This window comes from Borostomias antarcticus, assembly GCF_949987555.1.
Source record: "Borostomias antarcticus genome assembly, chromosome: 22".
Classification (NCBI taxonomy): domain Eukaryota; kingdom Metazoa; phylum Chordata; class Actinopteri; order Stomiiformes; family Stomiidae; genus Borostomias; species Borostomias antarcticus.
In genome coordinates, this window is record NC_140255.1 from 12,496,366 (window position 1) to 12,511,769 (window position 15,404).

A 15,404-nucleotide genomic window follows, 5' to 3' on the forward strand; every position below is an offset into this window, starting at 1 on the left:
CAAAATGCATTTTAAAACCCAACACATTTTATTGATAGAAAAACAGAGATGCAATCGAAGCAGTGCAAAATTGTAAAAACCCACAATAGAAAAAATTGCTTCACACTAATTCAAATCTCATGGAAAACTCCTGATTTTCTGAGTCAATATCAAGTTAACGCAACCATAACGTTTAGCTGTGTGGGTAACTCATCACATCAGTCATTGCTATCTGTGAACTCTGGGATGAAATCTCAGAGTTGAAGTGCATAGCTGTACAAGCCACAAGTAAGATGAGGGCTAGATGAGGAACAGAACCAGGAGGAGGTCGGGGTTCAGGGGTCATTTCTTGGGGCTGTAGTGCAGCGGGGAGCCCTGAACGTATGTGAGGATGGCGTTCTGGAGGAAGCTGGTCCGCTGCGCCTCGTCCTCCCGCATCCTGTGGATCTCAGCGTCTCTCAGACGCAGCTTCTCGCACAGGGACGAGATCTCGCTCTCCTTGTCCAGCAGCGCCTCCCGGTGGCTACTGGACAGAGCTGCAGCACGGGAGGAGAGGAGGAGGAGGTGTGGAGTGGCAGGAGAAAAGACAAGAAAGGCGACACCTTTATTATTTATTATCAAAGTTACAGGTTTCCAGGAAATGTACTGCTTTACTGCTCTGATTTCAAGACTACCCCCACCCCAGACACAACAACAACAATAACACAACATACATGCAAAAAAGAAGAGACAGGTTTAGACAGATGGGAGAGATGACAAGAGAAAGAGAGGGAGTAAGGAAGGAGAGAAATGTATTGATAGAGGGAGGGAGAGAGAGAGAGAGAGAGAGAGAGAGAGAGAGAGAGAGAGTGGGTGTCAGTCAGATCTTTAAAGCGCACCTTTCAGCTCTCTCTCCAGGGCGGCGATCTTCTCCTTCAGCCCTCCCTGCGCCGTCCTCTCTGCCTGCAGGTGGCCTAGCTGCTCCTGGAGCTCCACCCTCACGCTGCTCACCTCCGACACGCGCTCCTGGTCCTTACCTGACAGATCCTACACACACACATACACATACTGTATGACCTGACCTGCTGCAGCAGCTGTGTGTGTGTGTGTGTGTGTATGTGCTAGTGTGTGTGTGTGTGTGTGTGTGTGTGTGTGTATGTGCTAGTGTATGTGTATGTGATAGTGTATGTGATAGTGTGTGTGTATGTGCTTGTGTATGTGTATGTGCTAGTGTGTGTATGTGATAGTGTGTGTGTGTGTGTGTGTATGTGCTAGTGTGTGTGTGTGTGTGTGTGTGTGAGTGTGTGTGTGACCTGCTGCAGCTCGTCTATCCGTCGTCGCAGGCCGTCCATCTCCAGGCTGAGCTGTGTGTTCCTGGCCTGCAGCTCGGAGGCGCTCTGCCTCTGCTGGGCGCAGTGTGTCTGGGCCTCGTCACGGGCCTGACGAACCCCCCGCAGTCTGTCCTCCAGACCGCTCACACGCTGCTCCTGCTCAGACCATGCACACACACACACGCACACGCGCACACACGCACACACACGCGCACACACGCGCGCACACACACACGCGCGCACACACACACACGCGCGCACGCACACACACACACACAGAGGCTTTAATCACGGGGTCTGCCTTCAAAATACGCCCAAGGCTTTCTTTTGTCTTTCACACACACACACACAAAAACACTCACGCGCACACACATTCTCAGGGGTGCCCAGTGCGACCTACCTCCTCCAGGCGGGCCTGAGCACGCACCTTCCCCAACTCCTCCTCTGCCTGGGCCCTCTCGGTAATACACGCTGCCTTGGCCTTGCTCAGCTCCTACACACACACACACACATGCAGTCATACATAGTCACACACACATACACATGCGCACACAGTCACACACACGGTCACACACACGCGTGCAGTCAGACACACACACGCACGCAGTCACACACACACACGGTCACACACACGCACGCAGTCAGCCACACACACACACACACACACACACACACACACGCACAGCTTAATTTAAGCGTGGAACAACCATACAATTCTGACTTTCAAAATATTTACATTGGGATAAATGTGTGTGTGTGTGTGTGGTAGGGTTGACAGACCTCCTCTAGCTGAATGTGTGTGTGTGTGTGTGTGTGGTAGGGTTGACAGACCTCCTCTAGCTGAATGTGTGTGTGTGTGTGTGTGTGTGTGTGGTAGGGTTGACAGACCTCCTCTAGCTGAATGTGTGTGTGTGTGTGTGTGTGTGTGTGGTAGGGTTGACAGACCTCCTCTAGCTGAATGTGTGTGTGTGTGTGTGTGTGGTAGGGTTGACAGACCTCCTCTAGCTGAATGTGTGTGTGTGTGTGGTAGGGTTGACAGACCTCCTCTAGCTGAATGTGTGTGTGTGTGTGTGGTAGGGTTGACAGACCTCCTCTAGCTGAATGCGGTGTCCCTCCAGTTTGAGGATCCTCTCTTGCAGAGCTCTCTCACTGTCCTCCAGGTGACGGTTCACATGGTCCACCTAGACACACACACGCGCACACACAGTACATACTAGGGTTGCAAAATATTCAATGTTGGAAACTTTCCATGGGAATTTATGGGAATTAACGGGAATTTATGGGAATTAACTGGGAATTCTGGGGTTATTTATACCAACTGTATTTACCTTGTCATAAACAGGGTTAAAATTCAACTGAATTTGTTTTAAATCAGGTTGTTTTAACTAATATCATGCTGCAAGATCTAGAATTGCATTTTATGTTTTTTCCCCAACTAGGCTACATTTAAGTTCCCTGTTATACAGTAGGGGTGTGTGGTGGTGTAGAGGTCATGCATTGTGTTCCGGTGCAGCTGCCCACCAGGAACCGGTGGTGTCGTCAGATCTGAGTATGGCCGGATCCCAGAGGGAGGGGCCTATTGGGCCGCCGCTCCCTGAGGGTGGTTAGTTTAATCTCTGTCTGAGAGTTCGTCACACAACAGCAACCCTGTCCGGTGTTGGAATTACGGTTGCGAGCTGATAGTCAAGGAGTTGTCTCTCCCTTTCACACTGCCAACCGGCCGGGTTGTGTGACAAATCCTCGCCACACAACTGAAATCTAGGTCAGGGTCAATTGGCTACCAAATTGGATGAAAATGGGATAAAATCCTACAATAAATATATAAAATAAAATAAAAAAATGTTGTAAAAAAAGCTGTTATAGGCTACAAAAAAGATCAACATTTCCAAAATTCCCAAGCTCAACTTCACATGGTAAATTTCAGGAATGTTTCTGGAAATTTACCGGACATTTTCCACCCCTTTGCAACCATGGTACACACACAAAGCTATGATTTCACGCACAACAGAGTGAAAATATGAGCAGTAGCCAGCTGGTTGTTCATGTCTCTCCTGTACCTCTTTCTGCCGTAGACTGTCCATGTCCTCCAGAGCCTGTTTAGACCTCTTCTTCTCCAGGTCCAGACGCTCTGGGGGAGAGAGGGAGGAGAGGGCTGATGACTTCTGATGCGTGTGTGTGTGTGTGTGTGTTCCTGACTTCGGCCACATTTAGGGACAAATGTTGGACATGAATCCAGTTGATTGGGGACGGCATATCAAATTGGGGACACAATTGGTGTCCCCAGTTGGGTTTTGGGGTTGGGGCTAGGGTTGGGGTTGGGGTTGGGGTTAGGGCAAGAGGATATGGAATGAATGCAAGTCAATGCAATGTCCCCAAAAGTTGGCTTACTCAACATGTGTGTGTGTGTGCGTGTGTGTGTGTGTGTGTGCATGCGTGTGTGTGCATGTGTGTGTGCGTGCGCTACCTTCTGCTTGGGCCAGCCGTAGTCTGAGCTCGGCCGTGCTGTTGGTGAGCTCCTGCTTCAGGGCAAAGATCTGCTCCTGCTGGGACTTACACCTGCGCTCCATCTCCTCGAGCTGACACACACACACACACACACACACACACACACACACACACACACACACACACACACACACACACACACACACACGTTGAAATGACAATTTTTGGGGAGCTGTGTTCTAATCTGGCTGTACGCACGCACGCACGCACACACGCACACACACACACGCATGCACGCATGCACACACACACACACACACGCAGAAAAGAATTACATGATACGTGACTAAATCCAAGACACACATGTAGCACACAGATCCTACCTTGTTCTTGAGCTGCATGTTGGTCTCGCTCATGTTGTGCACCTCTCTGAGTAGCTTCCCTTCTCTCAGTACACTGTCCTGTAGGACACACACACGCACACGCACACGCACACGCGCACGCACGCACGCACGCACGCACGCACGCACACACACACACACACACACACACACACACACACACACACACACACACACACACACACACACACACACACACACACACACACACACACACACACACACACACACACACACACACACAACTTGTAGCCACCGGTGATGAGAAAATCCCCCCTCTTCCTCTCTCCTCCTTCTGCCCTCCCTCCCTCTCTACCTCCTGCTCCTTCTCCCTCTCTCCTCGCTCCCTCCCTCCTTCTCCCTCTCTCCTCCCTCCCTCCTTCTCTCCTCCCTCCCTCTCTACCCCCTTCTCCCTCCTCCTCGCTCCCTCCCTCCTTCTCCCTCTCTCCTCCCTCCCTCTCTACCCCCTTCTCCCTCTCTCCTCCATCCCTCCTTCTCCCTCTCCTCCCTCCCTCTCTACCCCCTTCTCCCTCTCTCCTCCCTCCCTCTCTACCCCCTTCGCCCTCTCTCCTCCCTCCCTCTCTACCCCCTTCTCCCTCTCTCCTCCCTCCCTCCTTCTCCCTCTCTCCTCCCTCCCTCTCTACCCCCTTCTCCCTCTCTCCTCCCTCCCTCTCTATCCTGCTCGCTCGCTCCTCCCCCCCTCCATCTCTACCTCCTGCTCCTTCTTCCTGTCCCTGATCTGTCGTTCCCTGTGCTCGTCCTTCTCGTCCTTCACTCTGCCCAGCAGCTCGCTCAGGTTGTGGTTCTTCTGCTCGGACAGCGTCAGCGCGGCCTCCGTCATCTGCAACCTGCACATGTTCACACACACAGTGGTTAGCGGGGTGTGGCTGTGTGTGCGTTTGTGTGTGAGGACGAGGAGTGTTCGGGTCACAAAATGAATAACCAGCGCCGTCCATTTTTCTAATAGTAATTTTGTTGGCCTACTCTGTAACCTTTGTTACAGGGAGAAGAGAGGACAGGAGGAGTCCAGCTACAGAGGTGTCAGACGTTCCACGCGTGCGTGACCCTGGCCGAGCGACAGAGAGAGGAGGAGAGAGACCGCAGGAAGTAGGTCACCCCGGGTATATATAGCCCCCCCCCCCATGCGCTCGGGTCCTCTACCTGGGAACCAAGCTAATAATACTCATCTCTCCACGAGCCTGATTAAAAATTCAGCACGGGAGTTTTGTTTCTGCAGGTAGGCAGGGACGTTCAACAGCTGGTTAAGAGTGTTATAAAGTCAAATGAAGTATTTCCAATATGACAAACACCGGGCCTACCTAGCGGTGAGAGAGTTCACGGCTGACTTCCTGTCATTCAGAGCTTCCTGTAGCTGGCCCACACGGACGGAGGTGCACCTGGAGGAGGGGACAGGATGGAGGACAACATGGAGGACATCTATATACTGGTCTCTTCTCATAGTCAAATACCGAGGCAGACTGACTGGCTAGGCTGATGTCTTCCAGACATCCACAGACCTTCATAACATCACTCCCCCCAAACCCTGACCCCTCATAGACATCCACAGACCTTCATAACATCGCTGCCCCAAACCCTGACCCCTCATAGACATCCACAGACCTTCATAACATCACTCCCCCCAAACCCTGACCCCTCATAGACATCCACAGACCTTCATAACATCGCTGCCCCAAACCCTGACCCCTCATAAACATCACTCCCCCCAAACCCTGACCCTCATAGACGTCCACAGACCGCCCACAGACCTTATAGATGTCCACAGACCTCATAGACATCCACACACCTTCATAACATTACACCCCCCAAACCCTGACCCCTGGTAGCCGCCGACCTGCTGCTGTGGCCCATCTCGTCCCTCTGCTTGTCGATGGTCTCCATCAGACCGAGGAACTGCAGGGAGACCAGAGGAATCAGCATCACTGGGACAGCATGTGATCTAACTGTCTGATAAACAGCTCACTCATTCATGAGCGTGAGCTTGTTAAACTTGTTGGGAAGGTGCGTACCTGTCGTCCCTTCTCCTCCTTAAGGACCTGGATCTCCTTGCTGAGGACCTGGGTTCTGCTGCGATTCTCCCTCAGAGTGGACTGTCTGTCTGAGTTACGCTCCATGGCCAGCTCTGGAGAGAGAGAGGAAGAGAGAGTTAGGCTCTGTAGAGAGAGAGGGAGAGAGAGTTAGGCTCTGCAGAGAGAGAGGGAGAGAGAGACTTAGGCTCTGGAGAGAGAGACTTAGGCTCTGGAAAGAGAGAGGGAGAGAGAGACTTAGGCTCTGGAAAGAGAGAGGAAGAGAGAGTTAGGCTCTGGAGAGAGAGAGGGAGAGAGAGTTAGGCTCTGGAGAGAGAGAGGGAGAGAGAGTTAGGCTCTGGAGAGAGAGAGGGAGAGAGAGAGTTAGGCTCTGGAAAGAGAGAGAGAGAGAGAGAGAGTTAGGCTCTGGAAAGAGAGAGGGAGAGAGAGGCTCTGGAGAGAGAGAGAGAGAAAGAGAGAGAGAGCGAGAGAGAGAGAGAGAGAGGGTTAGGCTCTGGAGAGAGAGAGAGGGAGAGAGAGAGAGAGAGAGAGAGAGAGAGAGTGAGAGAGAGAGAGAGAGAGAGAGTTAGGCTCTGGAGAGAGAGAGGGAGTTAGGCTCTGGAGAGAGAGAGAGAGAGATAGAGAGGGAGTTAGGCTCTGAAGAGAGAGAGAGAGAGAGAGAGAGAGGGAGAGAGAGAGAGAGAGTTAGGCTCTGGAGAGAGAGAGATAGAGAGAGAGAGAGAGAGAGTTAGGCTCTGGAGAGAGAGAGAGAGATAGAGAGAGAGAGAGAGTTAGGCTCTGGAGAGGGGAGATGGGGGGGAGCTCGACTCTGGAGGGGGGAGACACAGGAAGCTGGGAAGCTAGATTGTGGTGTTCTGGTGGGGAGAGACAGGGGGAAAACCAGATTCTGGAGGGGGGAGACGGGGGGGGGGGGGGGGGCTAGACTCTAGAGACTAGCTCCCCCCGACTAGAGGGGGAGTTTAGTCTCTAGAAGGGGGATGATACACACATACCGACACGCACCCCTTACCGAGGGCTTTGAGTGTGTCGCTGGGGATATTGTTGCCGGCCATCTCCAGCTGGACCAGAGTCCGGTTGTGCTGCAGAGCCTCCAGAACCGACCGGCCGCCCAGCAGGCCGATGTTGTTCCAGCGCAGATCTAGAACCCACCGGGGACAGAACCCACCACGCAGAACCATCACCATCTTGGAAAGCAGATTTGTGTTGTGATATTCTGTTTGGGAAATGCACATGATTGCTGGCGCACAGTAGGCTAGGCTCAGAGCGGAGGGGAGAAAGATTCCCTTCTTCCCTCTGCTGTATCAGTCTTAAGTCTCCTTTTACTGCACAACAAATAGCTACAGTAATAGCCTAGGTCTAAACTGAATGATTGGCCTGGCCTTTATAAATCACAAGGCTGGTGAGTTGTCTTAGCCCACCAGCTCATCTTGACAGTGGAGCAAAAAAAATGACTGCTTTACTTCGAGTTAAGAGTCTCCTACTGATCATTCGACTCGTAGATTTTCAGGGGGCAGCCTTAGTCACAATAAATGTAGTGAAAAGCAGCCGGTGTCTTTCCGCAGCCTTAAGTCTCAGGTTAAGAAGTCTGCATTAGCCTCCAGCCTCACCTAGCTCCTGCAGACTGCTGTTCCTCTTCAAGGCCAGTGAGAGCTCTGAGGCCCCCTGGTGGTTGATCTGGTTATTGCGCAGGTCCAGCTGGAGTAGACAGGTGTTGGCGCCCAGGCCCTCACAGAAGATGGAGAAGGCCTCGTCCCACATCCCCAAGGCATTCCACTCCAGCACCAGCCTGTACCGACACGCACGCACGCACGCACGCACGCACGCACGCACGCATGCACACACACACATTTGTTGAAATGACAATTTTTGGGGAGCTGTGTTCTAATCTGGCGACATGACAGACTGTTAACCCTCACCTGCGAAGCGTCTTATTTCTCGCCAGCAGCTTCCCCAAAGACTCTGTCGCGCTCGACCTCAAGTTGTTCCCCTGGAGACGCACACAGACACCTCATTCAGCATCGACAGACGCAGCTACCCATAATACCCTGACTGGCAGAACAATAGTGATTGGCAGTGCCAGTGCAGTGGGCGGGAGTCACTGTAACATGCCTCTTACCTTCAGGTCCAGAACTTTAACGGTGGTGTTGGCACACAGTCCGTTCAGCAGGAGCTTGGCACCTGGGTGTGACAGAGACAAGTGGCAGCGTGTCACCAGAGAGCATTAAGGTCCTGGGCTATAGACCGCCCTTCCACACCAAAGGATAAAGGATTTATAACCATCATCACTGTGACATACCGACCTGTACTGTGTATAGTTCACACAGTAACCGTAAACAGCCAGAAACAAACAAACAAACAAACAGGCCCAGCGTGAACAGATACAGCAGAAGCATACGCCTCACCAACAGACGGACACACGCCGATGGCTGACACTGTTCACATCGACGCATCGACGCTGGGTATCAATTCGAATTTCAAGAATCGATTCGATTCCGATTCACAAGGTTCAGAATCGATTATCACGATTCAATTCGATTCAATATCTGTTCGGTTAGTGTTACTAAAACCAGTTTTTTTTTTTTTTAGCTGTAACCTTAATTACATGACTGCCAAGTTATGCAACACATCAATACTAGGGCTGGGTATCAATACTGGTTTCCAAAAATGAATGAATGAATCATTGAATGAATTAATGAACTATTCATTCCTTCATTTATTCATTCATTCATTAAATAAAAGATCGATTTTGGGATTCATGAATCGATTTTTTAAACCCAGCGCTAACGCTCACCTTCCTCGCTGAGCATACAGTCGCTGAACAGCAGCTCGGTGAAGACCGTGTCCTTGTGGAGGACCCTGCCCAGCACGCCGCAGGTGTCCACTGAGAGGCTGTGGCTGCTCAGCTCCAGCCGGGACCCCCCCGAGGCCCCCCTGTGCTCCTGGAGCTGGGCTAGGATGGACTCCTGGGGCTCCACACCCCCCTCCTTGCACACACGCAGGTAGGTCCTCCTGAAGTCCTCCATTCCGTTGCGCTCGCTCAGATCTCTCTGGTCAGCAAAAGGATGGTCACAGTTCTGCCGCTCAGCTTTGCTTTAGTCTGTCTCTCCCTGTCCTTCTCCTCTTTCCCTGAATCGCTCCTTCTTCTGGTCCTTCAGTCCCTCTTCCAGCTCTCCCAGTCTCCTCCTGCTCCTGCTCCCCAGGTCTTCAGTCTTCCATCTCTCTCCCTCGCTCCAGTCAGGGGCCGCACCTTCGTCTCCCTAGGGTGCTGTGGAGTGAAGACAAAAAACAGACGATCAGTGATCACATCGTCCTCTTGGCAACCAACATCTTGGCAGTACCATAGCTTTGCCCCGGCAGGCGGTAGCGGTAGCCTCGGCAATCTGCGCTGTCAGTTCCCTTTCCCCTTCTTCCTGCGCCTTGAGCAAATCACCTCAAGAGGTTAACCTGCCTATTAACATCACTGAGTGACTGTGGGCGAATGAAGGAAAGCCCTGAAATTGAGGTTATAGTAGTAATCAACACTGAGGAGCTTAATTGCAGTCAAACGTCTGATTGTGAGACAGCTGATTACAGTTAGCCGTTCTACATCAGTGAATGCTGATTGCGCTACGTGAATGATTAGACAGACAATAACTAGGCTTCAGTGTTAGAGACGACCCCCCCCAATTTAAAAAAATAAATAAATAAATAAAAATAAACATACACACACCACTTCACTTCCTCAATCAAGAACGATGGCCCTTGAGCAACTGACAACACCGCTGATTCGACCTGTCAGTTATAGATCAGTTATACAACAACTCGCAGGCTTTGTTTGCAACAGGAAACGTGTAAATCATTCAGACAAAAGATTTCTGACACAGGATGGACAAAACAGCTACTTCGATAACGAGCTAGCGTGCTAGTGGCAGTGTCTGGCTAATATTAAAGTTTGTACAACAGAATTAGCGCGTTAGCTAGAAAGGTAGCCAACAACAAACAAGTATAGCTAACGTTACTTTGTTAGCTAGGAAGAGCTTTATCTCTGCACGACATGAACAAACCATGCTTGCAAGTTGAGGTGGATTATCAAGTGGAGAAAAGTGCCAAACTCACTGTGAAGATCACATCTCCGTAACTTCTTTATAACAATCAAAATATGTTTGTTTGACAGCTCCAGGTAGCTGACAGTTTGTATGAACGTAACTAGGAAGTGAGATTTCTACGTAGGGACGTACTGCATGGCATGCCGGTAAGTGTAGTTATGAGGACGTGCACCGTTGTAGGATGTAGAATGTTTAGAAGGAAAAATATTAATTTAAAACCCACCTAACCAAGCCAACCAGCAATTTGTAGGCTATTTGAATGGCCATGCTCTCACACAAAACAAACTATTTTTGTTGTTAACTTTATTTAATTTAAGAACAAATTCTTATTTACAATAGCAGCCTGAAATAAGACAGTTCAAAATATATTTTATGCTAGTTTAATGAAACCTTTTTCTTTACTTTTACTTATATAATAATAATAAAACCAAACAGTGTTTGCTTGATATTTTTTGTATGAGAGCACTATCTTGACATAGGGCCAAAACAGGCCAATCTAGACAGATAGGCCAACCCAGACCAAGGGGTTATGAGGGACATGGGGTCATGAGGGATATGGAAGAGGATCAGTGGGAATTCTTTTACCACAGCAACTGTAACGAGCCTGGGATACCTGGGATCATGAAAGTTAACCTCTTTCTTCTCCAATAGTTCAACACTATACTGTAAGAGCCACTGATAAGCTCTCACCTGCTCTGAGATTGTAAAAGAGGCACACATACGTGGACCACACTCAATCTCACAAGATGTCCATTATGATGCACCCAGCAAGCCAGATAACCGCAAATGAAGGATGGTAAGGATGGTAATATTTTATAACTTTCATTGCTTGTTGCTTCAGACATCAACATCAATCCCTTTGCCGAAGACTGTCTTGGTTTTCCCCTATCTTGTTTGTGTCTGTCTGTCAGGTGGACATCTACTATCAGAGGACGATGAAGCGCTTTATCCCTCTGTCTGAGCGGAACAAGTAGCCTACCACCAGCAGCATAAGGCAAAAGGAGGTGTCCAGACCACCAAGGACCTGACACGGTCAACACACACAGACACTGTGGTGAGAAAAGCACGTCAGAGACTGTACCACCTCAGACAGCTGAGGAAATTAAGAGCGTCCCACCAGATCCGACAGAATGTTTCTCTCAGTACGGGACACCGAAAACGGCGCCGAGGGCCTGCTCCCTGCTGCTTGCAGCCCTAGTTTGTGTTAATTTGTAAAATTTTAATTTTTGTAAATTGTAAATTTGTAATTTGGAAAATGAGTATTAGAGTTTATCTGAAGCATAATCTTGGAGCCGGCAGCAACATTTCACTGTGACTGTACACCGTACATTACATGTGATGAATGACATTTTTTGCTGTAACCTTAATTACATGACTGCCAAGTTATGCAACACAACAATACTAGGGCTGGGTATCGATACTGATTTCCAAAAATGAATGAATGCATCATTGAATGAATTAAAAGATGTGCGAACATTCCATTTTAGCGCGGGGCCATCGTGGTTATCCCCACGGCTGGAATGCAATCTGACCAATAGAGACAATGGACCGGATCTATACCGTTGTATAATTTATTTTATTCATGTTTTTTTTTTTTTTTACTTTATTGCACAGAAAACTTGGACATTCATTGGTGTTCAAAATAGTTGACATCAAATATTAGATGGAATTCATTGATTTAGTTTGTATATAATCAGTGCATGCCATCATATCAATACATTTGTCCTTTCAGAAGATCTTTTCAGCAACTTCTTCCTCTCATATAATTTAACACCTGGCCAACAAATGTTAAGGTGTGTGTGTGTGTGTGTGTGTGTGTGTGTCTAGTGGATGAACCCTGTGCGACTGGATATGGAGCTGTTGATGGGTGATCGCACCAGCTCCTCCATAGTGACAGCTAAGATGTGGCACAGCTGCTTGGCCTGTGAAAACACACACACACGCACACGTACACGCACACGCACGCACACACGCACACGCACACGCACACACACACACACACACACACACACACACACACACACACACACATCAGGATTCTAGATCAAACTGGTAATGTTGCATTGGTAATCTCGTGGTAGTCTTGTGACAGTTTAATAAAACCATTTGATTAAACTGCTGATATAGTCGCTTAGCCTGTTACATTCACTTCACCAAGTCATCTACTAGATGTGTCATGTAATCTGAACCTCGTCACGCAGACGTTCCAGCAGCCACTCACACCTCTGCCCATCTCTCTCACACTGTCCGCAGTGAAGCAGCAACCCCAGTTGGAGATTGAGGGGGTGAGCAACATATTCTTTTGTCATCACCTATAGCATTAACACACTTGATCCCATCAATCAAAAATGTTTTCTGACGGGTTGTAGACTGGCACACCCTCAAGAGTCCAGAGCCTGTGATCTGACCACCGCTGTGTCCAGTGGAGAGCCGGACTGATCTTTTACCTGTTTGAGATGGATGCTGATGCTTTTTGGGCTGGCCGGGTTGCCGTACTTGACCTCCAGCACTGGCACTTTATCTTTTTTGGAATGGGACGTTTGCATTGACTGCACGTCTGCCAGAGGAATCACAAATGTCCGCTCCTGAAAATTGTGTGAATAACAATGAATAACAGAACAAAGCTCATTTAAGAGACAACTCTATCTTGTACTCAATCCCAACTTACATAACGTAGTCACAGTATGAGTAACTGGTGGAGTGTCTGGGTTTTTGGGGGGTCGTGTTTATGTTTTGAGGTACACTACTACCTGTGTTTTTGTTTTGCAGAACAGCACTCCTTCTTGGTTGATGGCCACAATGCAGGGTGAGGGGCAACTTCGATGGCTGACCTTCTGAGCCAGGAAGACGTTCGAGCCAAACAAGGGCAGCGATCTCAGGCTCTCTGGGGAACAGAAGAGAGTCAGCATCTGGAGGCAGACTGGTAAATGATAAATACTTTGAGCTCTACTGTCCCTCTCCAGCTCAGTCTATTCTCACAGGAGAGATGAGCACCAGACTGCATGGGAGGTAACTGTATTGACGGTCTGGAGTGGAACGGGACCAGAGAGACATGGCTCACCCAGTGGAACGGGACCAGAGAGACATGGCTCACCCAGGGGAACGGGACCAGAGAGACATGGCTCACCCAGGGGAACAGGACCAGAGAGACATGGCTCACCCAGTGGAATGGGACCAGAGAGACATGGCTCACCCAGTGGAACGGGACCAGAGAGACATGGCTCACCCAGGGGAACGGGACCAGAGAGACATGGCTCACCCAGGGGAACGGGACCAGAGAGACATGGCTCACCCAGGGGAACGGGACCAGAGAGACATGGCTCACCCAGTGGAATGGGACCAGAGACATGGCTCACCCAGTGGAACGGGACCAGAGAGACATGGCTCACCCAGTGGAATGGGACCAGAGACATGGCTCACCCAGTGGAACGGGACCAGAGAGACATGGCTCACCCAGGGGAACGGGACCAGAGAGACATGGCTCACCCAGGGGAACGGGACCAGAGAGACATGGCTCACCCAGTGGAACGGGACCAGAGAGACATGGCTCACCCAGGAAGCTTGTTTTGGCGTCTCGGGGGCTGAGTGAGGGCAGGGAGGCCAGCCGGGTTTGGCAGGCAGAGTGGACAGCCTGCAGGTTGGCGGCGCCCTCTTCCTGCCTGGGGAGGTACTCCTTCAGCTCACGCCTAGGGACCACAGGGGCGACAGGACACTGTGAAAGAGTCCCTAATTACCAACAATAACATACCCACTAACACGGTGGTGAGACGTTAATGAGATGAGCCAACGTTCAGTAGCAGTTCATTGATTTTATTCACATGTCAAAACGAATTAAAACCACCTGATATCAGATTGTTTCACTGAGCAACTGTTGTTTCACTGTGCACCATGCCTTTACTCCACCCCCGTGCCTTATATGGCTCTGGCCATTCGTTAAAGCCATTCATTTGTAAACAAGTTTGGAGAAGTCCATTACTGCCATCTAGTGGTAAAATAAAACCAATGTATGCAGCTTTAAGTTAGTTCCGTTCCCACCATATGGCTGTGAATAAGTGAAAGCAAGAGGCCAAGGGAGGTAGGACACACGTCGTAGGGAAGGCAAGGAAGGAAGGATGGATGCATGTTGTTGGCAATATTGGTGGGTGACTCACAGGGAGGGCTGGTGTACCAGGCCCAGAGCCAGGTGCTGCAGAGCGCACAACTCTGCCCCCTTCTGGACGACTGAGGAAGCAGAGCCTGGCAGCATCAGCTTCCCGTCCAGGTAATCGCCCAGCACCTAGAGGCAGCACAGCAGGACACACACACACACACACACACACACACACACACACACACACACACACACACACACACACACACACACACACACACACACACACAGAAGGAACTTAACTTAGAGTCCAACTAGGGGTGAATTCTTTTTTTTAATGCAAGCTGGGATGGTGACCTCTTGGTAGTGGAACTCCACGTAGAGGTCGTTCTGGAAAGTGAGGGGGTGTGTCCAGATGACCCGATGGAAAGACAGGAAGATGGAGCCGTCGTCCAACAGGAAGTCAAACAGGTACTCTTCCGGGTGGATGGGCCGCACCATCCCGTCTGCCAGAGGAGAGAGAACGAGGAAGAGACGGAGAGTGTGAGTCGGAGGAAAACATAGTTTTGTTGTTTTTGAATAGTATTTGATGTGTTATGGGAGTCTGTTTATATATGTATTACCTTGGCTTCGGTTGGCATGGATGAAAAACTCTTTGACTTGTGAAGGGTCCTGTATGCCCATCTCTTCACAAAGCTCTGAGGTCACCTCTAGTGCCACCTACACACGCGCGTACGCACACGCGCGTACGCGCACACACACACACACACACACACACACACACACACACACACACACACACACAAACACACACACACAAACACAAACATATGAGTGAGCAGGAAGCAAGCAGGGGTCATGTAGAGAAAGAGAGGGCGAAAGAGAGAGAGAGAGAGAGAGAGAGAGGGGGGTAACCTACACTGAAGCTGCGGATCTTGCAGGGGAAATCTACGCCACCCGGCAGCTGGATGGGAAAACGGCGAGAGCTCCTTCCAGCCTGGGAAAAAAATCAAGATGCACAAACACCCCCCCCCCCCCCCACACACACA

The 15,404-nt window shown here is 50.0% G+C and overlaps 2 protein-coding genes across 2 annotated transcripts in view; both read right to left on the reverse strand.

Annotated features, from left to right (window-relative positions):
- Window positions 1–164: 164 nt before the first annotated feature.
- lrrc45 (leucine rich repeat containing 45) lies at window positions 165–10,340 on the reverse strand. Its single transcript, XM_084456292.1, has 18 exons — window positions 10,276–10,340; window positions 8,972–9,445; window positions 8,297–8,358; window positions 8,097–8,167; window positions 7,788–7,966; window positions 7,190–7,318; window positions 6,163–6,275; window positions 5,988–6,046; window positions 5,455–5,532; window positions 4,848–4,983; window positions 4,118–4,195; window positions 3,754–3,865; window positions 3,347–3,417; window positions 2,378–2,470; window positions 1,690–1,782; window positions 1,272–1,445; window positions 858–1,005; window positions 165–515 (listed from the first exon to the last, which is right to left on the reverse strand). The coding sequence occupies exons 2-18, from the start codon at window positions 9,201–9,203 to the stop codon at window positions 322–324; spliced, it is 2,022 nt and encodes a 673-aa protein (XP_084312418.1). The 5' UTR covers window positions 9,204–9,445; window positions 10,276–10,340; the 3' UTR covers window positions 165–321.
- Window positions 10,341–12,047: 1,707 nt separating this feature from the next.
- The window catches only part of myo15b (myosin XVB), a gene marked incomplete at its 5' end in the record, with an annotated part of 34,318 nt that continues 30,961 nt past the window's right edge, over window positions 12,048–15,404 (reverse strand). The window contains 8 exons of the mRNA XM_084456083.1: window positions 12,048–12,187; window positions 12,713–12,850; window positions 13,016–13,149; window positions 13,818–13,951; window positions 14,417–14,541; window positions 14,713–14,861; window positions 14,979–15,075; window positions 15,275–15,352. Coding sequence (XP_084312209.1) covers window positions 12,089–12,187; window positions 12,713–12,850; window positions 13,016–13,149; window positions 13,818–13,951; window positions 14,417–14,541; window positions 14,713–14,861; window positions 14,979–15,075; window positions 15,275–15,352 — 954 coding nt within the window. The 3' untranslated portion in view covers window positions 12,048–12,088. The remainder of the gene's footprint in view (window positions 12,188–12,712; window positions 12,851–13,015; window positions 13,150–13,817; window positions 13,952–14,416; window positions 14,542–14,712; window positions 14,862–14,978; window positions 15,076–15,274; window positions 15,353–15,404) is intronic.

Bases quoted from the DNA above. Each gene is read 5' to 3' on its own strand.
- lrrc45 (XM_084456292.1), bottom strand. From the start codon at position 9,203: ATGGAGGACTTCAGGAGGACCTACCTGCGTGTGTGCAAGGAGGGGGGT. The intron at 8,359-8,971 runs GTGAGCGTTAGC...TGTCACACCCAG, and splicing joins CTGTATGCTCAGCGAGGAAG to GTGCCAAGCTCCTGCTGAAC. The intron at 4,984-5,454 runs GTAGGCCCGGTG...GAACATGTGCAG, and splicing joins GTGAACTCTCTCACCGCTAG to GTTGCAGATGACGGAGGCCG.